At 47.7% G+C, this 25,554-nt stretch overlaps 1 protein-coding gene across 1 annotated transcript in view; it reads left to right on the top strand.

Moving 5' to 3' along the window:
- The window catches only part of ino80 (INO80 complex ATPase subunit), a 94,504-nt gene that overhangs the window by 60,609 nt on the left and 8,341 nt on the right, over nt 1-25,554 (top strand). The window contains 8 exon segments of the mRNA XM_031800952.1: nt 2,763-2,890; nt 10,474-10,568; nt 11,226-11,298; nt 15,326-15,484; nt 15,738-15,840; nt 15,928-16,016; nt 20,758-20,925; nt 21,223-21,418. Coding sequence (XP_031656812.1) covers nt 2,763-2,890; nt 10,474-10,568; nt 11,226-11,298; nt 15,326-15,484; nt 15,738-15,840; nt 15,928-16,016; nt 20,758-20,925; nt 21,223-21,418 — 1,011 coding nt within the window.

Genomic DNA, 25,554 nt, shown 5'->3' on the forward strand with positions numbered 1-25,554 from the left:
GAGGGTTGGATAGGGTAGTGAGGAGGTAATGAAGAAGGTTGGATAGGGTAGTGAGGAGGTAATGAAGAGGGTTGGATAGGGTAGTGAGGAGGTAATGAAGAAGGTTGGATAGGGTAGTGAGGAGGTAATGAAGAGGGTTGGATAGGGTAGTGAGAGGTAATGGAGAGGGTACTGAGGTAATGGAGAGGGTTGGATAGGGTAGTGAGGCGGTAATGGCTAGTTGGAGAGGGTAGTGAGGAGGTAATGGAGAGGGTAGTGAGGAGGTAATGGAGAGGGTAGTGGGGAGGTAATGGAGAGGGTAGTGGGGAGGTAATGGACAGGGTAGTGGGGAGGTAATGGACAGGGTAGTGGGGAGGTAATGAAGAGGGTTGGATAGCGTACTGAGGTAATGGATAGGGTTGTGAGGAGGTAATGAAGAGGGTTGGATATGGTAGTGAGGAGGTAACAGAGGGTTGGATAGGGTACTGAGGAGGTAATGAAGAGGGTTGGATAGGGTAGTGAGGAGGTAATGGAGAGGGTAGTGAGGAGGTAATGGAGAGGGTTGGATAGGGTAGTGAGGAGGTAATGGAGAGGGTTGGACAGGGTAGTGAGGAGGTAATGGAGAGGGTTGGATGGGGTAGTGAGGAGGTAATGGAGAGGGTTGGATAGGGTAGTGAGGAGGTAATGGAGAGGGTTGGATATGGTAGTGAGGAGGTAATGGATAGGGTAGTGAGGAGGTAATGGATAGGGTAGTGAGGTAATGAAGAGGGTTGGATAGGGTAGTGAGGAGGTAATGGATAGGGTAGTGAGGAGGTAATGGATAGGGTAGTGAGGAGGTAATGGATAGGGTAGTGAGGTAATGAAGAGGGTTGGACAGGGTAGTGAGGAGGTAATGGAGATGGTTGGATGGGGTAGTGAGGAGGTAATGAAGAGGGCAGATCACAATGCTTGTTGGTACATTTGGTATCCATAGTAACGTGACATCAGTGTGTGTACGGCCTATCCCATTTGTACTGCACTACTATTTTCCCTGATAGCAGCCATACGAGGAAGTAACCTGAACTAACCTTTTAAAAATCCTCTTCCACGTTATTATTTCATGGCCTCACTTTCTTTCTTTTTTCCCAATTTGCTAACCAGCCATTTTGCATTATGCTGGGAAACAAAAAAAAACCATGTATTTATATAATATCAAGCTATTTGTGTTGTTTTGGAAGGAGGTAGACATCCGTAGTCCTCTGTCATTTCAACAACAACAACAAAAGTCAATCCCACATTTAATTTGAATCACTCCCTCCTTTTCAGACGTGGTAGTTTTAAAATAACATGTCCATATACAGCTCTGTGTTTGGTGAGGCTGAGGCCTCTGGGGGTTTAGCCAAAGTGGCTGGTAGAAATGCTTCTGTGGTGAGTGAATAGTTGAAGTGTTGCTCTGTTGTTTGAATGCAATGTAAAGGTCAAACACACTAGACACAAAAACAACTCCCTCTTTTGGGCAGCAAATTGTTTCACTCTTCTTCCTTTAAAAAAGTTGCAAAAGCTCTCGACTGTGTTTTTGTGAAGGTAATGGAAATGTTTGTTTACTTAAGTAGAATGGTTCTGGGCAGTACCCTGGTCTGTTGGGTCTGGGGAGTACCCTGGTCTGTTGGGTCTGGGGAGTACCCTGGTCTGGGGTGTATCCTGGTCTGTTGGGTCTGTGCGGTTCTGTACCCTGGTCTGTTGGGTCTGGGATGTACCCTGGTCTGTTGGTTCTGGGCGGTTCTGTACCCTGGTCTGGGGTGTACCCTGGTCTGAGCAGTACCCTGGTCTGTTGGGTCTGGGTGGGGCTGTACCCTGGTCTGGGCAGTACCCTGCTCTGTTGGGTCTGGGTGGGGCAGTACCCTGGTCTGGGTGGGGCTGTACCCTGGTCTGGGCTGTACCCTGATCTGTTGGGTCTGGGTGGGGCAGTACCCTGATCTGTTGGGTCTGGGTGGGGCAGTACCCTGGTCTGTTGGTTCTGGGTGGAGAAGTACCCTGGTCTGTTGGTTCTGGGTGATCTCTCTCATCTCACTCCTTCCATCCTGTGTCTCTCTCCGCCTGTCTCCCCCTCTCTTTCTCCCCCTGTGTGTCTCCCTCTTCCTCTGACCCCAAAGCCTATTACAGGTGTTTGATGGTGTTTGTCTTGGAGGCCTGGTGAAGAGGCTTATCTGGTACAGACTGCCATGTCACGACTGTTACCAGCCCTACTGAGCCAGTCTGTATCTACTATCTGTCTCAACTACAGCTCCCTGTCTGTCTGCCTCTCTGTCTGCCTCTCTGTCTGTCTGTCTGCCTCTCTGTCTGCCTGTCTCTGTGTCTGCCTCCGTCTCTGCCTCCCTGTCTGTCTGTCTGCCTCTCTGTCTGCCTCCGTCTCTGTCTGCTTGTCTGTCTGTCTGCCTCCCTCCTTCACTTCCCCATACGATACGATAGCACTGTGTCCTCTGTGGATGCGATAGCACTGTGTCCTCTGTTGATACGATAACACTGTGTCCTCTGTGGATGCGATAGCACTGTGTCCTCTGTGGATGCGATAGCACTGGTTGCTTTTTCAGATTTAAGCTCATCAATAGCTTTCAAGTTATGATGTCGATGTCCTGGAACATGTGGCCAAACAGCCTCCAAAACGATCACAGTTACTGGTTCAAATCAACAAGACCTTAGAACAAAAGGAATCTTGCTGTTCCCAAAAGCAAATGTGTTATTTCTGATCCTAAAAGTGGATTTAAGATGCTCAACATGTAGGCCTTCTGCTCTCTGTGTTTCAGACAAGGAGACCCTGATCACGGACAGTGGGAAGCTGCACACTCTGGATCTGCTGCTGTGTCGCCTGAAGACTCAGGGACACCGCGTCCTCATCTACTCCCAGATGACTCGCATGATCGACCTGCTGGAGGTGAGTGCAGTAGGGTGCAGAGCAGGGTGGACTCAAGGGTCACTCATCTACTGTTAGGCGACATCATGGTCATGGTCAGAGACGTCCACAGAAACAGTGCGGCTGGCCTGTGATCATAAGGCATCTCAGAGTAGGACTGCTGGATCAGCCCCCCCCCCCCCCCCAAACTGATCCTAGATCAGTAAGACTGCCGGATCAGCCCCCCCCAAACTGATCCTAGATCAGTAAGACTGCTGGATCAGCCCCCTCCCCCCCCCCAAACTGATCCTAGATCAGTAAGACTGCCGGATCAGCCCCCTCCCCCCCAAACTGATCCTAGATCAGTAAGACTGCCGGATCAGCCCCCCCCTAAACTGATCCTAGATCAGTAAGACTGCCGGATCAGCCCCCTCCCCCCCAAACGGATCCTAGATCAGTAGGACTGCAGTAATCCTGGGACTGGGACTCTTTATGAATTGTGGCCTTGACGTTTGGAAAGGCCTGAACTGAAGAGGTCAGTGACTTTCAACGTGGCGACGTGATAGGATGCCACCCGTTGTTGTGGGGTGGGAATGTCTAGGAGCAACAACGGCTCAGCCACGAAGTGGGAGGCCACACAAGCTCACAGAGCGGGACCGTCGAGTGCTGAAGCAGGTACAAATCGTCTGTCCTCGGTTGCAACACTCACTGCTGAGTTCCAAAACTGCCTCTGGAAGCAACGTCAGCACAAAAAAACTGTTCGTCGGGAGCTTCATGAAATGGGTTTCCGTGGCCGAGCAGCCGCACACATGCCTAAGATCACCATGTGTAATGCCAAGTGTCGTCTGGAGTGGTGTAAAGCTCGCCGCCATTGGACTCTGGATGAGTGGAAACGCGTTCTCTGGAGTGATGAATCACGCTTCACCATCTGGCAGTCCGACGGACGAATCTGAGTTTGGCAAATGCCAGGGGAACGCGACCCGCCCCAATGCATAGTGCCAACTGTAAAGTTTGGTGGAGTTGGAATAATGGTCTGGGGCTGTTTTTCATGGTTTGGGCCCCTTAGTTCCAGTGAAGGGAAATCTTAACGCTACAGCATACAATGACATTCTAGATGATTCGGTGCTTCCAACTTTGTGGCAACAGTTTGGGGAAGGCCCTTTCCCGTTTCAGCATGACAATGACCCTGTGCACAAAGCGAGGTCCATACAGAAATGGTTTGTTGTAATCGGTGTGGAAGAACTTGACTGGCCTGCACAGAACCCTGACCTCAACCCCATCGAACACCTTTGGGATGAATTGGACCGCCGACTACGAGCCGGACCTAATTGCCCAACATCAGTGCTCGACCTCACTAGTGCTCTTGTGGCTGAATGGAAGCAAGTCCCTGCAGCAATGCTCCAACATCAAGTGGAAAGCCTTCCCAGAAGAGTGGAGGCTGTTATAGCAGCAAAGGGGGGGGAGACCAACTCCATATTAATGCCCATAATTTTGGAACGAGATGTTCGACGAGCATACTTTTGGTCATGTAGTGTAGATCTCTTTCCACTAGGGGGACACAGGTACCGCTGGTTGCCCTGATTGTCCTGTACCTCGGTGTAGAGAGACTACCTCTTGGAGGGGGAGGGGATGGGGGGAGGGGATGAGTGGGCAATGGGCTTGAGTGAGGGAAAATAGATGCATGGAGAAAACCAAAAGCACTTGTTTGTGGCATGTGGAAAGGTCTCTTGTTGAGCTGAAAGCATGGGAACAGCCAGGGTGCTTCCAGTGTGTTCTGACCCCTGTACAACAATACCACTCGGTCACTTCTGGTCCTAGCTCTTTATAGCTCTATCTCTATTGTTGCCCTATAGACACAAACACACAGGCACCTCCGTGGCGTGAAGTCATCGTAACAGGAACTCCCCCTCCATTCTCTCATGGTTGGTCTTGTTCCGTAGTGAGGTAGTGTGTTCTGTAGTGAGGTAGTGTGTTCTGTAGTGAGGTAGTGTGTTCTGTAGTGAGGTAGTGTGTTCTGTAGTGAGGTAGTGTGTTCTGTAGTGAGGTAGTGTGTTCTGTAGTGAGGTAGTGTGTTCTGTAGTGAGGTAGTGTGTTCTGTAGTGAGGTAGTGTGTTCTGTAGTGAGGTAGTGTGTTCTGTAGTGAGGTAGTGTGTTCTGTAGTGAGGTAGTGTGTTCTGTAGTGAGGTAGTGTGTTCCGTAGTGAGACAGGGTGTTTCGTAGTGTTTGTGTTCCGTAGGGTGTTCCGTAGGGTGTTCCGTAGTGTTTATTGTGTTCCGTAGGGTGTGAGGTTAGGGTGTTGCGTAGGGTGTGAGGTAGTGTGTTGCGTAGTGAGGTAGGGTGTTGCGTAGTGAGGTAGGGTGTTGCGTAGTGAGGTAGGGTGTTGCGTAGTGAGGTAGGGTGTTGCGTAGTGTGTTGCATAGTGTGTAGTGTGTTGCGTAGTGTGTTGCATAGTGTGTAGTGAGGTAGTGTGTTGCATAGTGTGTAGTGTGTTGCGTAGTGAGGTAGGGTGTTGCGTAGTGAGGTAGTGTGTTGCGTTGCGTAGTGAGGTAGTGTGTTGCGTTGCGTAGTGCGTTGCATAGTGAGGTAGTGTGTTGCGTAGTGAGGTAGTGTGTTGCGTAGTGAGGTAGTGTGTTGCATAGTGAGGTAGTGTGTTGCGTAGTGAGGTAGTGTGTTGGGTAGTGAGGTAGTGTGTTGCATAGTGAGGTTAGGGTGTGAGGTAGTGTGTTGCGTAGTGAGGTTAGGGTGTGAGGTAGTGTGTTGCGTAGTGAGGTTAGGGTGTGAGGTAGTGTGTTGTGTAGTATGTTGCGTAGTGAGGTTAGGGTGTTGCGTAGTGAGGTAGGGTGTTGCGTAGTGAGGTAGGGTGTTGCGTAGTGAGGTAGGGTGTTGCGTAGTGAGGTAGGGTGTTGCGTAGTGAGGTAGGGTGTTGCGTAGTGAGGTAGGGTGTTGCGTAGTGAGGTTAGGGTGTGAGGTAGTGTGTTGCGTAGTGAGGTTAGGGTGTGAGGTAGTGTGTTGCGTAGTGAGGTTAGGGTGTGAGGTAGTGTGTTGCAGAGTGAGGTTAGGGTGTGAGGTAGGGTGTTGTGTAGTATGTTGCGTAGTGAGGTTAGGGTGTTGCGTAGTGAGGTAGGGTGTTGCGTAGTGAGGTAGTGTGTTGCGTAGTGAGGTAGTGTGTTGCATAGTGAGGTAGTGTGTTGCGTAGTGAGGTAGTGTGTTGCATAGTGAGGTTAGGGTGTGAGGTAGTGTGTTGCGTAGTGAGGTTAGGGTGTGAGGTAGTGTGTTGCAGAGTGAGGTTAGGGTGTGAGGTAGGGTGTTGTGTAGTATGTTGCGTAGTGAGGTTAGGGTGTTGCGTAGTGAGGTAGGGTGTTGCGTAGTGAGGTAGTGTGTTGCGTAGTGAGGTAGTGTGTTGCATAGTGAGGTAGTGTGTTGCGTAGTGAGGTAGTGTGTTGCATAGTGAGGTTAGGGTGTGAGGTAGTGTGTTGCGTAGTGAGGTTAGGGTGTGAGGTAGTGTGTTGCGTAGTGAGGTTAGGGTGTGAGGTAGTGTGTTGTGTAGTATGTTGCGTAGTGAGGTTAGGGTGTTGCGTAGTGAGGTAGTGTGTTGCATAGTGAGGTTAGGGTGTGAGGTAGTGTGTTGCGTAGTGAGGTTAGGGTGTGAGGTAGTGTGTTGCGTAGTGAGGTTAGGGTGTGAGGTAGTGTGTTGTGTAGTATGTTGCGTAGTGAGGTTAGGGTGTTGCGTAGTGAGGTAGGGTGTTGCGTAGTGAGGTAGGGTGTTGCGTAGTGAGGTAGGGTGTTGCGTAGTGAGGTAGGGTGTTGCGTAGTGAGGTAGGGTGTTGCATAGTGAGGTTAGGGTGTGAGGTAGTGTGTTGCGTAGTGAGGTTAGGGTGTGAGGTAGTGTGTTGCATAGTGAGGTTAGGGTGTGAGGTAGGGTGTTGTGTAGTATGTTGCGTAGTGAGGTTAGGGTGTTGCGTAGTGAGGTAGGGTGTTGCGTAGTGAGGTAGGGTGTTGCGTAGTGAGGTAGGGTGTTGCGTAGTGAGGTAGGGTGTTGCGTAGTGAGGTAGGGTGTTGCGTAGTGAGGTAGGGTGTTGCATAGTGAGGTAGGGCGTTGCGTAGTGAGGTAGGGCGTTGCGTAGTGAGGTAGGGCGTTGCGTAGTGAGGTAGGGCGTTGCGTAGTGAGGTAGGGCGTTGCGTAGTGAGGTAGGGCGTTGCGTAGTGAGGTAGGGCGTTCCGTAGTGAGGTAGTGTTTGATGGCTAAACTGTACTGTTTACATAACTAGGTCTTTGATGGCTGGTGACTGGCTACGTGTTCCTCCTGTCTGTTGGGTAACATGGCTGGCAGACATCTTATTGGCTGAGCATGGGGCAAATGCCAGTGGTGGGGGAATATAGCCCAAAAACTAAATAATGTGGTCTATACTAGGTCTTCAAAAGAGATGATTGGTGGGTGCTGACACACACACATATATATCGTCTTTAGTCGTTGGGCAGGGAGGGATAAATGCAAACGGTAATGACACAAAAACAAGGTGATCTGTGATCAATGACAGTACTGAATGAATACACTTTGACTCCTACTCATCAATAGACAGTGATTTATTTCTTCTGAAGTTGAATTGAGTCATTCATAGACGAGGGGAGTTCGACTTCATCTATCTCCCCTTTCGCTTACCAATATGGTCTCTCTCCAGCTGGAGTTGATTTTCCATCCCCTCTTGTCAGTTCTTTTTTTTGGGGGGGGGGGGGACAAAACCAAAACCACAGAGATTGTAATCTGTGTCATCAGCGTGATAGTATTTTTTTTGTCTCCAGTCGGCGTGGCGATCTACGGCGCCGTGTCACATCGCCGATCTCCTCTAGTTCCGAGGCCAGATGGATGACAATGACGTCGTCAGCTGTTCTGTCAGGGCGGAGCGTTGCCAAGTCTCTCTGCTTCTAGTTTGCATGGGTTAACCACACTCTGTCACCAAACACACACACACACAGTTCCAGAGATGTTACGATGGGGTCTTTGCTGCTGGACACCGTTCAGTCATTTGTCTGCAGTCTTTATTTATTGTGCCTCTTGGATCAGGAAAACCACCGCATTGCGTCTGCTGCATATATTACAAGAACAGCAGGCAACTCACTGAAAAATGCAAGAGGCATTCTGATGGGGCTATGCTACTCTAAACGATCCAATTTGGATTTTATAGTGACTAGCCTTTATTCATTGAGCTATTGTTTGACTCATTATTCATTCATTCATTCTGCAGATGGTTCATGTGGTCCAGGTCTGTCTCAGTCACGACCAGGACGCTGGAGACTCAAGTCAAGAGTACAGTCGTGGCCAAAAGTTTTGAGAATGACACAAATATTAATTTCCACAATGTTTGCTGCTTCAGTGTCTTTAGATATTTTTGTCAGATGTTACTATGGAATACTGAAGTATAATTACAAGCATTTCATAAAGTGTCAAAGGATTTATTAACAATTACATGAAGTTGATGCAGAGTCAATATTTGCAGTGTTGACCATTCTTTTTCAAGACCTCTGCAATCCGCCCTGGCATGCTGTCAATTAACTTCTGGGCCACATCCTTACTGATGGCAGCCCATTCTTGCATAATCAATGCTTGGAGTTTGTCCGAATTTATGGGTTTTTGTTTGTCCACCCGCCTCTTGAGGATTGATCACAAGTTCTCAATGGGATTAAGGTCTGGGGACTTTCCTGGCCATGGACCCAAAATATCGATGTTTTGTTCCCTGAGCCACTTAGTTATCACTTTTGCCTTATGGCAAGGTGCTCCATCATGCTGGAAAAGGTATAGTTCGTCACCAAACTGTTCCTGGATGGTTGGGAGAAGTTGCTCTCGGAGTATGTGTTGGTACCATTCTTTATTCATGGCTGTGTTCTTAGGCAAAATTGTGAGTGAGCCCACTCCCTTGGCTGAGAAGCAACCCCACACATGAATGGTCTCAGGATGCTTTACTGTTGGCATGGCACAGGACTGATGCTAGCGCTCACCTTGTCTTCTCCGGACAAGCTTTTTCCAGGGGATTCATCAGAGAAAATGACTTTACCCCAGTCCTCAGCAGTCCAATCCCTGTACCTTTTGGCAGAATATCAGTCTGTCCCTGAGGTTTTTCCTGGAGAGAAGTGGCTTCTTTGCTGCCCTTCTTGACATCAGGCCATCCTCCAAAAGTCTTCGCCTCACTGTGCGTGCAGATGGACTCACACCTGCCTGCTGCCATTCCTGAGCAATCTCTGTACTGATGGTCCTGGCGCTTGCTGGACTTTCTTGGGTGCCCTGAAGCCTTCTTCACAACAATTAAACCGCTCGCCTTGAAGTTCTTGATGATCCGATAAATGGTCGATTTAGGTGCAAGCTTACTGGCAGCAATATCCTTGCCTGTGAAGCCCTTTTTGTGCAAAGCAATGATGACAGCACGTTTTTCCTTGCAGGTAACCATGATTGACAGAGGAAGAAGAATGATTCCAAGCACCACCCTCCTTTTGAAGCTTCCAGTCTGTTATTCGAACTCAATCAGCATGACCGAGTGATCTCCAGCCTTGTCCTCGTCAACACTCACACCTGTGTTAATGAGAGAATCACTGACATGATGTCAGCGGGTCCTTTTGTGGCAGGGCTGAAATGCAGTGGAAATGTTTTTGGGGGATTCAGTTCATTTGAATGGCAAAGAGGGACATTTCAATCAATTGCAATTCATCTGATCATTCTTCATAACATTCTGGAGTATATGCAAATTGTCATTGTACAAACTGAGGCAGCAGACCGTGTGAAAATTTATATTTGTGTCATTCTCAAAACTTTTGGCCACGACTGTACTAGCTACCTTCGGTAGAATAAAGATACTTAATGTCAGTATGTCGCCGCTCTGCTGGCCAAGGAGGGACACTGCCGAGACCTGGGTGACCGAGGACACAGACAGCGAGCCATGACTGGCTAGGATTCACTCACGGGGGCAGAACTCAAAGTGGAAGAGGCAGGGTTGACTAAGAGGGAGATGAGGGAGTTTTAGGGAGGTGGAGGAGGTTACAGTTGAGAGAGGTTCATGGATACAGGGAAGGAGGAGTGTAAGTGGGAGAGGCAGTGTTGACTAAGAGGGAGATGAGGGAGTTTTAGGGAGGTGGAGGAGGTTACAGTTGAGAGAGATTCATGGATACAGGGAAGGAGGAGTGTAAGTGGGAGAGAGGCAGGGTTGACTAAGAGGGAGATGAGGGAGTTTTAGGGAGGTGGAGGAGGTTACAGTTGAGAGAGGTTCATGGATACAGGGAAGGAGGAGTGTAAGTGGGAGAGAGGCAGCTCTTTCTGTAATTTCGAATTCATTGGCCAGAGCCAATCAGAGGTGGTTAGCATCAGAGACCAGGGTCAGATGGGTTGAGTGGGAACCGGGGCCGGATGGGTTGAGTGGGAACCGGGGCCGGATGGGTTGAGTGGGAACCGGGGCCGGATGGGTTGAGTGGGAACCGGGGCCGGATGGGTTGAGTGGGAACTGGGGCCGGATGTCTCTCGCCATTCGAGTTGCTCTGTGTTGTGGCCCACTTCAAGCCAACCGAGTTCTCCTGTGACTCAACAAGAGCCTGGAATAAGCTGGTATCTTAAAACCCTTTATCCCCCCCCCCCCCCCCTCCAGGAGTACATGGTGTATCGTAAACACACCTACATGCGTCTGGACGGCTCCTCCAAGATCTCAGAACGCAGAGACATGGTGGCTGACTTCCAGAGCAGGTGAGTCTGTCTCTCTTAGTTCAACTGTTTTCATCCTCCTCCAGGCTATTGGCTGTGGACGGCATTGGCTCACTACTGTTTGTCTGTATTCTGGTTTGTCTCTGTGTATTCTGGTTTGCATTAATTCTGCTCTCTGTGGGCCTTGGGCGCTCTGCTTCTAGTTGTGGTGAACGTGTGATACATTGTAAACCATCTCTCTGGCTATACAATCTGCTGACGAGCATACCACCCTGCATCGCACTGCTGGCCAGATGCTGCTGGAAGTGGTGTTTGACGGCCAGTAGGAAGCACTCTTTCATCTGGTCAAAAAAAATTACCCAAAGCCCCAGGGCAGTGATTGGGGACATTGCCCTGTGTGTGGTGTTTCGTATGGGAATGTTTAACAGGTGGTCCTGACTCTCTGTGGTCACTAAAGATCCCATGGCACTTATCGTTAGAGTAGAGGTGTTATCCCTGGTGTCCTGGATAAATTCCCAATCTGGTCCTCATACCATCATGGCCAACTAATCATCCCCAGCTTCCATTTGGCTCATTCATCCCCCCCTCCTCTCCCATATAACTGTTCCCCAGGGCGTTGCTGTAAATGAGTCATCTTACCTGGTAAAATAAGGGTCATTAACAATAATGTTCTTTCTCTTTCCTCCCTTCGTCTCTCAGGACTGACATCTTTGTGTTCCTCCTGAGTACGAGGGCTGGAGGTCTGGGCATCAACCTGACTGCTGCTGACACTGTGAGGAACTCTCTCTCTCTCATCCCTGTCTGTCTCTCATCCCCCTCTCTCTCTCATCCCTGTCTGTCTCTCATCCCCCTCTCTCTCTCATCCCCCGCTCTCTCTCATCCCCCGCTCTCTCACCCCCTCTCTGTCTCTGTCTCTCTCTCATCCCCCTCTGTCTCTCATCCCCCTCTCTCTCTCATCCCCCGCTCTCTCACCCTCCTCTCTGTCTGTCTCTCATCCCCCCCTGTCTCTCATCCCCCTCTCTCTCTCTCTCGTCCCCCGCTCTCTCTCTCGTCCCCCGCTCTCTCTCGTCCCCCGCTCTCTCTCTCTCTCTCTCTCTCCTCTCTCTCTCCTCTCTCTCTCTCTCTCCTCTCTCTCTCTCTCTCCTCTCTCTCCTCTCACTCTCCTCTCTCTCTCTCTCTCTCCTCTCTCTCTCCTCTCTCTCTCTCTCTCTCTCTCTCTCTCTCTCTCTCTCTCTCTCTCTCTCTCTCTCTCTCTCTCTCTCTCTCTCTCTCTCTCTCATATCTCTCTCTCGTCTCCCTCTCTCTCTCGTCTCCCTCTGTCTCTGTCTCTCTGTTTCTCAAAACAACCACATATACCATACCATACACCATACCATACACCAAACCATACACCATACCATATATACCATACACCAAACCATACACCATACACCAAACCATACACCACACCATATACCAAATCATACACAAACCATATACCATATACCAAACCATATACCATGCACCACACCATACACAAACCATACACCATATACCATACACCAAACCATACACCATACCATACACCACACACCACACCATATACCAAACCATACACCATACCATACACCAAACCATACACCATACCATACACCATACCATACACCAAACCATACACCATACCATATACCATACACCACACACCACACCATATACCAAACCATACACAAACCATACACCATACCATACACCAAACCATACACCATACCATATACCATACACCACACACCACACCATATACCAAACCATACACAAACCATACACCATACCATACACCAAACCATACACCATACCATACACCAAACCATGCACCATACCATATACCATACACCACACCATATACCAAACCATACACCATACCATACACCAAACCATACACCATACCATATACCATACACCACACCATATACCAAACCATACACCATAGCATACGCCAAACCATACACCATACCATACACCATACCATATACCATACACCACACACCACACCATATAACAAACCATACACAAACCATACACCATACCATACACCATAGCATACACCAAACTACCATACATATAACTACAGTATAACTACAGTATAACTACCATACATATAACTACAGTATAACTACCATACATGTAACTACAGTATAACTACAGTATAACTACAGTATAACTACCATACATATAACTACAGTATAATTACAGTATAACTACAGTATAACTACCATACATATAACTACAGTATAACTACAGTATAATTACCATACATATAACTACAGTATAACTACCATACATATAACTACAGTATAACTACCATACGTATAACTACAGTATAACTACAGTATAACTACCATACATGTAACTACAGTATAACTACAGTAACTACAGTATAACTACAGTATAACTACCATACATATAACTACAGTATAACTACCATACGTATAACTACAGTATAACTACAGTATAACTACAGTTTAACTACAGTATAACTACAGTATAACTACCATACATGTAACTACAGTATAACTACAGTAACTACAGTATAACTACAGTATAACTACCATACATGTAACTACAGTATAACTACCATACATGTAACTACAGTATAACTACAGTATAACTACCATAAATATAACTACAGTATAACTACAGTATAACTACAGTATAACTACAATATAACTACAGTATAACTACCATACATATAACTACAGTATAACTACAGTATAACTACCATACATGTAACTACAGTATAACTACAGTAACTACAGTATAACTACCATACGTATAACTACAGTATAACTACAGTATAACTACAGTATAACTACCATACATATAACTACAGTATAACTACCATACATATAACTACAGTATAACTACAGTATAACTACCATACATATAACTACAGTATAACTACAGTAACTACAGTATAACTACCATACGTATAACTACAGTATAACTACCATACATATAACTACAGTATAACTACCATACATATAACTACAGTATAACTACAGTATAACTACCATACATATAACTACAGTATAACTACAGTAACTACAGTAACTACAGTATAACTACAGTAACTACAGTATAACTACAGTATAACTGCTATACATATAACTACAGTAACTACAGTATAACTACAGTAACTACAGTATAACTACAGTATAACTACCATAAGTAGCTGCAGTGTGGAAGGTGTAACTGGTATAGCTGCAGTGTGGCTGGTATAACTGGTATAACTGCAGTGTGGCTGGTATAACTGGTATAACTGCAGTGTGGTTGGTATAACTGCAGTGTGGAAGGTATAACTGCAGTGTGGAAGGTATAACTGCAGTGTGGAAGGTATAACTGGTATAACTGCAGTGTGGCTGGTATAACTGGTATAACTGCAGTGTGGAAGGTATAGCTGCAGTGTGGAAGGTATAACTGGTATAGCTGCAGTGTGGAAGGTATAACTGGTATAACTGCAGTGTGGAAGGTATAACTGGTATAACTGCAGTGTGGAAGGTATAACTGCAGTGTGGAAGGTATATATCTGGTATAACTGCAGTGTGGAAGGTATAACTGCAGTGTGGAAGGTTTAACTGGTATATCTGCAGTGTGGCTGGTATAACTGGTATAACTGCAGTGTGGAAGGTATAACTGCAGTGTGGAAGATATAACTGGTATAACTGCATTGTGGAAGGTATAACTGCAGTGTGGAAGATATAACTGGTATAACTGCAGTGTGGCTGGTATAACTGCAGTGTGGAAGGTATAGCTGCAGTGTGGAAGGTATAACTGGTATAACTGCAGTGTGGAAGGTATAACTGGTATAACTGCAGTGTGGAAGGTATAACTGCAGTGTGGAAGGTATAACTGGTATAACTGCAGTGTGGAAGGAATAACTGCAGTGTGGAATGTTTAACTGGTATAACTGCAGTGTGGCTGGTATAACTGCAGTGTGGAAGGTATAACTGCAGTGTGGAAGATATAACTGGTATAACTGCATTGTGGAAGGTATAACTGCAGTGTGGATGGTATAACTGCAGTGTGGCTGGTATAACTGGTATAACTGCAGTGTGGAAGGTATAACTGCAGTGTGGAAGGTATAACTGCAGTGTGGCTGGTATAACTGGTATAACTGCAGTGTGGAAGGTATAACTGGTATAACTGCAGTGTGGCTGGTATAACTGGTATAACTGCAGTGTGGCTGGTATAACTGGTATAACTGCAGTGTGGCTGGTATAACTGGTATAACTGCAGTGTGGCTGGTATAACTGGTATAACTGCAGTGTGGCTGGTATAACTGCAGTGTGGAAGATATAACTGGTATAACTGCAGTGTGGAAGGTATAACTGCAGTGTGGAAGGTATAACTGGTATAACTGCAGTGTGGAAGGTATAACTGATATAACTGCAGTGTGGCTGGTATAACTGGTATAACTGCAGTGTGGCTGGTATATTTGCAGTGTGGAAGGTATAACTGGTATAACTGCAGTGTGGCTGGTATAACTGGTATAATTGCAGTGTTGCTGGTATAACTGCAGTGTGGAAGGTTTAATTGGTATAACTGCAGTGTGGAAGGTATAACTGGTATAACTGCAGTGTGGCTGGTATAACTGCTATAACTGCAGTGTTGCTGGTATAACTGGTATAACTAACTGTTTTCACCAGCTGGTCTTCTCGGTGGCTGTGAGTAATTTGCTTCTCTCCATCTTGTTCGCTCTCTCTCCCTCGCTCTCTCTCTCTCCCTCGCTCTCTCCCGCGCTCTCTCCCTCGCTCTCTCACTAGGTGATCTTCTATGACAGTGACTGGAACCCTACAGTGGACCAGCAGGCTATGGACAGAGCTCACCGCCTGGGTCAGACCAAGCAGGTCACTGTGTACCGTCTGATCTGTCAGCTCACTATAGAGGAGAGGATACTGCAGAGGGCCAAAGAGAAGAGTGAGGTGAGACACTACTTTAGGTCAAGAAGAAGATGGAGCTCACTACTGACATCCTTCAGGATTTAATACGATGAACTGAACACTACTGACATCCTACCAGGGTTTAATATGACACTCTGCACGGTACTGTCATCCTACCAGGGTTTAATATGACACTCTGCACGGTTTCTACCTTTTTTTCTAGAGAGACCCTAAAGGCCTTGGTCCTAGTTAACCCTTTGTATCCATGTGTCCTCCTCTCTCTCCTCTCCATCAGATCCAGAGGATGGTGATCTCTGGGGGGAACTTTAAACCAGACACCCTGAAGCCTAAAGAGGTGGTCAGTCTGCTGCTGGACGATGAGGAGCTGGAGAAGAGACGTGAGGGGACTTGTGATTGGTTCCTGTTGTTCCTGTGTGAGAAAGCCCGTTTACTGATTTGTCTGCTACCTCTATTGTGTCCCGCAGTGCGCGTTCGTCAGGAAGAGAAGACACAACAGGAGGAGTGCAGCAAGGTGAAGGACCGCAGGAGAAAGAGAGAGAAATACGCTGACAAGGTACAACCTTATGTCACGCCTTTTTAAACAATACTTTTAAGTTTCTGACCCCCTTTCCCCGTTTCCACGTTTTGTGATGTTACAGCCTTAATCTAAAATCGATTAAATCTTTTTTTCCCCCTAATTAATCTACACAATATCCAGTAATGACAAAGCAAAGACAGTTATACATTTTTTATTTTTTTTTGTTTGCTAATTTATACAAATAAAAAATTTAAACCGACGAAAAACACTCCCACAGCATGATGATGCTGCCACCACCATGCTTCACCATAGGGATGGTGCCAGGTTTCCTCCAGACATGCTGCTGCCACCACCATGCTTCACCGTAGGGATGGTGCCAGGTTTCCTCCAGACATGCTGCTGCCACCACCATGCTTCACCGTAGGGATGGTGCCAGGTTTCCTCCAGACATGCTGCTGCCACCACCATGCTTCACCGTAGGGATGGTGCCAGGTTTCCTCCAGACATGCTGCTGCCACCACCATGCTTCACCATAGGGATGGTGCCAGGTTTCCTCCAGACATGCTGCTGCCACCACCATGCTTCACCGTAGGGATGGTGCCAGGTTTCCTCCAGACATGCTGCTGCCACCACCATGCTTCACCGTAGGGATGGTGCCAGGTTTCCTCCAGACATGCTGCTGCCACCACCATGCTTCACCGTAGGGATGGTGCCAGGTTTCCTCCAGACATGCTGCTGCCACCACCATGCTTCACCGTAGGGATGGTGCCAGGTTTCCTCCAGACATGCTGCTGCCACCACCATGCTTCACCGTAGGGATGGTGCCAGGTTTCCTCCAGACATGCTGCTGCCACCACCATGCTTCACCGTAGGGATGGTGCCAGGTTTCCTCCAGACATGCTGCTGCCACCACCATGCTTCACCGTAGGGATGGTGCCAGGTTTCCTCTAGATATGCTGCTGCCACCACCATTTCCTCCAGACGTGACCCTTGGCATTCAGAATCTTGTTTCTCATGGTCTGAGAGTCCTTCAGGTGCCTTTTTGGCAAACTCCAAGAGGGCTGTCATGTGCCTTTTACTGAGGAGTGGCTTCCGTCTGGCCAAAAATCTGGAGAAGAAAAAATATATATATAATGCCTATTTATTAGAGAGGAACATTGTGGCTTTTAACCCCACTACTCACATCAAAGAGCATTATAGCATGGTGCCTCCCTTACAAAGGGAAGAGCAGGAAGCCACTGAAGGTGCTGTGGTTATCCCCGCTGTCAGAGATCCATGTATCTTTAAGGAGATGCGTGAATCTGAAGGAGTACACTTCCTGCCGAGAAAGATTCTCATATACATTGTTATTAATGCTGCACTCTAGCCGGAGGGCATATACACCAGTTTATTAGGTACACCCATCTAGTACCGGACTGGACCCCCCCCCCCCGACGAGGACCGACGAGTTGTGTGTTCCGAGATGCCGTTCTGTACACCACTGTTGTACCGCGCTGTTATTTGTCTGTTTGTGGCCCGCCTGTTAGCTTCCACGATTCGTGCCATTCTCGTTGGACCTCTCTCATCAACGAGCAGTTTTCACCCACAGGACTACGCCTGACTGGATGTTTGTTTGTTTGTCGCACCGTTCTCAATTAACCCTTGACACTGTCATGCGTGAAAAGCCCAGGAGGCCGTCCGGTTATGAGGTATTAGAACCGGTGCGCCTGGCACGAATGATCATACCACGCTCAGTCACGTTGGTCACTCTTTTGGTCCATTCTAACGTTCAGTCCAACAGTAACTGAATGCCTTGATGCCAGTCTGCCTGCTTTATATGACTCTGTCTGTAGGAGCGATCCATTTTCATATACGGTGTACCTAATAAACTGACCACTGAGTGTATATTATATGGTGTTAGTGTGGTCAGGACCTGTAGTTGTGCTGTAGGCCTTGCCGATGTTGCTGAGGACTGTAGTCAAGTCCACTGTAGTACACATCCGGAATCAGTCAAACCAGCAGAAAAGGCCACCATTGGCCTGGCTGTGAATCATTGGCCTGGCTGTGAATCGTTGGCCTGGCTGTGAATCGTTGGCCTGGCTGTGAATCGTTGGCCTGGCTGTGAATCGTTGGCCTGGCTGTGAATCGTTGGCCTGGCTGTGAATCGTTGGCCTGGCTGTGAATCGTTGGCCTGGCTGTGAATCGTTGGCCTGGCTGTGAATCGTTGGCCTGGCTGTGAATCGTTGGCCTGGCTGTGAATCGTTGGCCTGGCTGTGAATCGTTGGCCTGGCTGTGAATCATTGGTGTGCTTTCTGATGAGTGGAAAGTCAGCATTCTGATTTACGCTAGCATTAATCATGTTACACAATCAAAGATAAAATCGCACATATTTTTCCTGTCTGGAATAGTAATAACCTTTCAGTTGGTTTACTTGTATTCTCTCTCTGTAGCTCCTCCACCTCCCTCTCTCTAAAACAAAAAGAAAAGGAGAAAAACAAAAACAAAGACCAAAAGTTACTGTCAGTTCACTAAAATGTTACCCGGCTTAAACTTCAACTCCTTTATTACCAGCACCTCAAACTGTTTACAGGCACAGATCAAATCAAATGTATTTATATAGCCCTTCGTACATCAGCTGATATCTCAAAGTGCTGTACAGAAACCCAGCCTAAAACTCCCAAACAGCAAGCAATGCAGGTGTAGAAGCACGTTGGCTAGGAAAAACTCCCTAGAAAGGCCAATACCTAGGAAGAAACCTAGAGAGGAACCAGGCTATGAGGGGTGGCCAGTCCTCTTCTGGCTGTGCCGGGTGGAGATTATAACAGAACATGGCCAAGATGTTCAAATGTTCAGAAATGACCAGCACGGTCAAATAATAGGTCTGGGACAGGTAGTACGTCTGGTGAACAGGTCAGGGTTCCATAGCCGCAGGCAGAACAGTTGAAACTGGAGCAGCAGCACGGCCAGGTGGACTGGGGACAGCAAGGAGTCATCATGCCAGGTAGTCCTGAGGCATTGTCCTAGGGCTCAGGTCCTCCTCCGAGAGAAAGAAAGAAAGAAAGAGAATTAGAGGGAGCATACTTAAATTCACACAGGACACCGGATAAGACAGGAGAAGTACTCCAGATATAACAAACTGACCCTAGCCCCCCGACACATAAACTACTGCAGCATAAATACTGGAGGCTGAGACAGGAGGGGTCAGGAGACACTGTGGACCCATCCGAGGACACCCCCGGACAGGGCCAAACAGGAAGGATATAACCCCACCCACTTTGCCAAAGCACAGCCCCCACACCACTAGAGGGATATCTTCAACCACCAACTTACCATCCTGAGACAAGGCCGAGTATAGCCCACAAAGATCTCTGCCACGGCACAACCCAAGGGGGGGCGCCAACCCAGACAGGAAGATCACGTCAGTGACTCAACCCACTCAAGTGACGCACCCCTCCTGGGGACGGCATGAAAGAGCACCAGTAAGCCAGTGACTCAGCCCCTGTAATAGGGTTAGAGGCAGAGAATCCCGGTGGAAAGAGGGGAACCGGCCAGGCAGAGACAGCAAGGGCGGTTCGTTGCTCCAGAGCCTTTCCGTTCACCTTCACACTCCTGGGCCAGACTACACTCAATCATAGGACCCACTGAAGAGATGAGTCTTCAATAAAGACTTAAAGGTTGAGACCGAGTCTGCGTCTCTCACATGGATAGGCAGACCGTTCCATAAAAATGGAGCTCTATAGGAGAAAGCCCTGCCTCCAGCTGTTTGCTTAGAAATTCTAGGGACAATTAGGAGGCCTGCGTCTTGTGACCGTAGCGTACGTGTAGGTATGCACGGCAGGACCAAATCATTGCTCAGATACATGAGCAAAGTTAAAACCGTAACTTGTCGCTTGTCTTCTTGTTTATTACCTGTGTTCCCACACTCACTGACCGCCACTCTTTCCTCCAACACTAAAATCTCAGTATCTCACTATCTGCTCACCTGCCGGGTCCTCAGTGTCCTTCAGTCTGATCTCCATGTTCCTCAGCCTTGGAGCCAGTCAGCTCTACTCTCTGTTCCACCACTATGTCTCTGAGCTCCTTCAGCCCAGTCAAGATGTCTGGGCTGGTGGTGGTTTGGCCAGTCGTCTGTTTGTGGGTCGTCTCTGTAGCTTCAGTACCTTGGCTCTCGATCAAACTCTCTCTGAGTCAGCCAATGTGGGAGAATTTGACATATTTAACAAAGCTAAGGTCTGTGGTAAAAGCTGACCACCTAGCGTGCCATTGTAATGTAATGCTGAAAACGTCTGTGGGAAAATGGAGCCTGTTATGTAGGTGAAGGTCTTCATCTTCATTAAATCTGTTGAGTTTTTTGTTTCCACGGTTGTCACTGAAACACAGCCAAGTGCTTTATTAAAAGAAGGTGTTTTGACTTTTGATCTATTTGTCTTTTACGACCCAGGTCCATTCAGATCTGAGAGGAGTTCATATCTTTCATATAACACCATCCCTATAACCCCCCCCTCTCTCTCTCTCTCTCTCTCTCTCTCTCCCCCCCTCTCACTCTCTGTCTCCCCCCCTCTCACTCTGTCTCCTCGATCTCTGTCTCCCCCCTCTCTCGCTCTGTCTCCCCCCTCTCGTTCTGTCTCTCTCTCTCTCCCCCCCCCTCTCTGTCTCCCCCCTCTGGCTCTCTGTCTCTCTCTCTCCCCCCCCCCCCCTCTGTCTCCCCCCTCTCTCTCTCTCTCTCTCTCTCTCTCTCTCCCCCCCTCTCTGTCTCCCCCCTCTCGCTCTCTGTCTCTCTCTCCCTGTCTCCATACAGAGAAAGAAGGATGACGAGGACCCTAAGGATCCTAAGAGGAGGAAAGACGTGAACCTGGTCATCCCTTACAACCTGTCTGCAGACAACTCTAACCTCTCAGCCGACGGAGATGATTCATTCATCAGTGTAGACATGGACGACTCTGCCATGCCTAGTCCCTTCAGTGAGGTGAGAGAGGGACGAGAGGGAGGGAGCTTTGACCTGAGTGTCTGCAACCTCTGAACTTACTGACTTACTCTTCAACCTTCTATTGGTCTTTCTCTGGGTTGTTCTTCCCTCTATCTTTGTCTCCATTGTGGACACTGCTATTCCCTTTCACCTCATACTTGTATCCCTTCTTCTCTCTCCACCTCCTTTGTGCCCCATTCTTGGCATTCCTGGCCCCTCACCTGGCCCCTTCTTCCTCCTCCTCTTCCTCACCCTAACCCCCAGGTGTGTGCATCTCTCCTGTCTCTCCCTGGTCAGATCTCTCTGAGTAGTGAGCTCCAGCCCAGCTCCCTACCTCCAGACCAGGACCCAGACCAGGACCCAGATCCAGACCAGGATGAGAGCAGTAGTGACATGCTAGTCATCGTAGACGACCCTGTGTCTTCAGCACCACAGTCCAGGGCCACCAACTCGCCTGTCAGCGTGTCCGGATCTATGTCGGACAACATGAACGGTAAGACAATGATAGTTAATCAATCGTCAGGCAATCAATTAAAGAATCAGTCCGTCAGTCAGTTTAGGCAATCAATGAACACAGGACTGATTGATCAGTCAATCCATCCATCAATACATTTGTCAATCAATGAACATCTGAGTGATTGTAGTACTTGAAGCTATCCTGTACAACGTGGGTGGTCCGATGTGGGTGGTCCAACGTGGGCGGTCCGTGTTTTGTGATTGGGTGATATGTGTTCAACTCGAAGACAAAGGTTCTTCAAAGGTCAAGTAATGAATCATGCATTATCATCTACTCTGGCACCTGGTGAGTAGCTTTTGAGCTCGCACAGTAGTAGCATAAAAATCTCTGACAGGTTTGACACACCGTTGAGGTCAACGACACAACATAGTGGTGACGAGGTCAACGACACGACATAGTGGTGACGAGGTCAACGACACGACATAGTGGTGACGAGGTCAACGACACGACAGTGGTGACGCGGTTTAACAACACGACATAGTGGTGACTAGGTCAATGACACGACATAGTGGTGACGAGGTCAACGACACGACATAGTGGTGACGAGGTCAACGGCACGACATAGTGGTGACGAGGTCAACGACACGACATAGTGGTGACGAGGTCAACGACACGACACAGTGGTGACGAGGTCAACGGCACGACATAGTGGTGACGAGGTCAACGACACGACATAGTGGTGACGAGGTCAACGACACGACACAGTGGTGACGAGGTCAACGACACGACATAGTGGTGACGAGGTCAACGACACGACACAGTGGTGACGAGGTCAACGACACGACATAGTGGTGACGAGGTCAGTCAGGAGAGGTAGGCCCTAATCAGTGTGACTGGCTAGCTGAAGGTGATGATCTCCTCTTTATTTAGATCACAGTAATATTATCTCTGAGTGAGTCTGTTTCCCTATATGTATGCAATACCTGATTATTTGAGCCTGTGCCATTTTTTATTTGCTGAACGCTATCAATAATAGCGTAATAATAACTCAGAAATGTGATTTACGGTGCTCACAGTTTGCTGTTAGGTACATTATGGCCCTAGGTCTATGTTCCCTTAGCTTGTGTTTTCTGTCCAATGGTTTCTTGGAAGAATTAGGTCCATTTAAAATCTGACCCCTCTGACGTACTTTCAAAGTGATCAAATGAACAATATTTCAAACTAGCATGAATGATTTAGCTGCTTTTAGTTCTGGCCCAGGAGAATCTAGCGAAATCCAATCGTCCTTTTGGGAAACTGTACAATCAGAACCAGTCCCAGAATAACACATTCTAGAAAATAAAGTTGTTGGAGTTGTCATGGTGATGTGTTTGTGCCAATAGAATGAGTGATGACTCTGTGCTAATGAGAAGAGGGATGTAGTTTAGTCGACTGGGCTGGCGGTTGGAGGGTTGATGGTTAGGGACTAATGGAGGGATGTAGTTTAGTGGGCTGGGGTTGGAGGGTTGATGGTTAGGGACTAAATGAGGGCTGTAGTTTAGTCGACTGGGCTGGGGTTGGAGGGTTGATGGTTAGGGACTAGTGGAGGGATGTAGTTTAGTGGGCTGGGGTTGGAGGGTTGAGGTTAGGGACTAGATGAGGGATGTAGTCGACTGGGCTGAGGTTGGAGGGTTTTTGGTTAGGGACTAGATGAGGGATGTAGTGTAGTAGACTGGGCTGGGGTTGGAGGGTTGATGGTTAGGGACTAGATGAGGGATGTAGTGTAGTCGGCTGGGTTGGAGGGTTGATGGTTAGGGACTAGATGAGGGCTGTAGTGTAGTAGACTGGGCTGGGGTTGGAGGGTTGAGGTTAGGGACTAGATGAGGGATGTAGTGTAGTCGACTGGGCTGGAGGGTTGATGGTTAGGGACTAGATGAGGGATGTAGTGTAGTCGACTGGGCTGGGGACTAGGGGATTACACTAAAGAGGGAGATTGTAGCATGTAGACTACTATATCATGCAGAAAGCAGGGTGAGGTAAGTGGGAGAGAAGAAGAGGGAGATGAGATCCAGGATGGAGGGAGAGTTGAGATGATTGGAGGGAGATGAGATGGAGTAAGGGAGGAATGCATACTCTGAGTGGAGAAGTTGTGGTATATTACAGTCTGTCATGGGGAAAGAGGGAGAGGAGGAGGGTGATGTCTGAACCACAGCGTCTGGATCAGAACCCAGAGATTAAGAAATTATTTGGGCTGCAACCTCAGAGAAAAGGAGGAGAGGAGAGAATTGGGCCAATCATCAGACACACTGGAACACACTGGAAAAGGAGATCGTCTGCCACGGTTGTATGGAGTACTTGTTAAAGTCTTAGAAAGATGATGTAACAGGGTTGACTATATATTATCGTAGATGTGTAGCGTTAGTCAATCAATTAAATGTATTTATAAAACCCTTTTTACATCAGCCAATGTCTCAAAGTGCTGTACAGAAACCCAGGATAAAACCCCAAACAGCAAGCAATGCAGATTTTAGAAGCACCGTAGCTAGGAAAAACTCCCTAGAGAGGAACCAGGCTCTGATGGGTGGCTAGTCCTCTTCTGGTTGTGCCGGGTGGAGATTATAACAGAACATGGCCAAGATGTTCAAATGTTCATAGATGACCAGCAGGGTCAGATCATAATAATCACAGTGGTTGTCGAGGGTGCAACAGGTCAGCACCTCCAGGAGTAAATGCCAGTTGGCTTTTCGTAGCCGATCATTCAGAGTTAGAGACAGCAGGTGCGGTAGAGAGAGGGTCCAAAACAGCAGGTCCAGGACAAGGTAGCAACGTCCAGTGAACAGGTCAGGGTTCCATAGCCGCAGGCAGAACAGTTGAGACTGCTGGAGCAGCAGCACGGCCAGGTGGACTGGGGACAGCAAGGAGTCATCAGGCCAGGTAGTCCTGAGGCATGGTCCTAGTGCTCAGGTACTCAGAGAGAGCAGCATAAATACTGGAGGCTGAGACGATACCCCCGGACAGGGCCAAACAGGCAGGATATAACCCCACCCACTTTGCCAAATACAGCCCCCACACCACTAGAGGGATATCTTCAACAATAGTAGGACCTACTGAAGAGATGAGTCTTCAGTAAAGACTTAAAGGTTGAGACCAAGTCTGCGTCTCTCACATGGGTAGGCAGACCATTCCATGAAAATTGAGCTCTATAGGAGAAAGCCCTGCCTCCAGCTGTTTGCTTAGAAATTCTAGGGACAATTAGGAGGCCTGCGTCTTGTGACCGTAGCGTACGTGTAGGTATGTACGGCAGGACCAAATCAGAGAGATAGGTAGGAGCAAGCCCATGTAATGCTTTGTAGGTTAGCAGTAAAACCTTGAAATTAGCCCTAGCCTTAACAGGAAGCAAGTGTAGAGAGGCTAGCACTGGAGTAATGTGATCACATTTTTGGGGTTCTAGTCCAGATTCTAGTCCTTTATCCGGGTAGCATTCTAGCAGCCGTATTTAGCACTAACTGAAGTTTATTTAGTGCTTTATCCGGGTAGCCGGAAAGTAGAGCATTGCAGTAGTCTAACCTAGAAGTGACAGAAGCATGGATGAATTTTTCAGCATAATCTTTGGACAGAAAGTTTCTGATTTTTGCAATGTTACGAAGATCGAAAAAAGCTGTCCTTGAAATAGTCTTGATATGTTCGTCAAAAGAGAGATCAGGGTCCAGAGTAACACCGAGGTCCATCACAGTTTTATTTGAGTTGACTGTACAACCATCAAGATTAATTGTCAGATCCAACAGAAGATCTCTTTCTTTGGACCGAGAACAAGCATCTCTGTTTTGTCCGATTTTAAAGTAGAACATTTGCCGCCATCCACTTCCTTATGTCTGAAACACAGGAGGGCTATTTTGGGGCTTCACCGTGTTTCATCTAAATGTACAGCTGTGTATCGTCTGCATAGCAGTGAAAGTTAACATTTTGTCATCTTGTTTTCAATCATTGTGTTACCGAATGACATCACCAAGAGTTAAAATATACAGGGAAAACAATAGTGGTCCTAAAACGGAACCTTGAGGAACACTGAAATGTCAGAAGACAAACCATCCACAGGGACAAACTGATATCTTTCTGACAGATAAGATCTAGAACATGGCCTGGTTTATTTGGGTTTGGGCCAATTTGGGTTTCCTATCTCTCCAAAAGAATGT

This window comes from Oncorhynchus kisutch, linkage group LG21 (genome assembly GCF_002021735.2).
Source record: "Oncorhynchus kisutch isolate 150728-3 linkage group LG21, Okis_V2, whole genome shotgun sequence".
NCBI classification, from domain to species: Eukaryota; Metazoa; Chordata; class Actinopteri; order Salmoniformes; family Salmonidae; genus Oncorhynchus; species Oncorhynchus kisutch.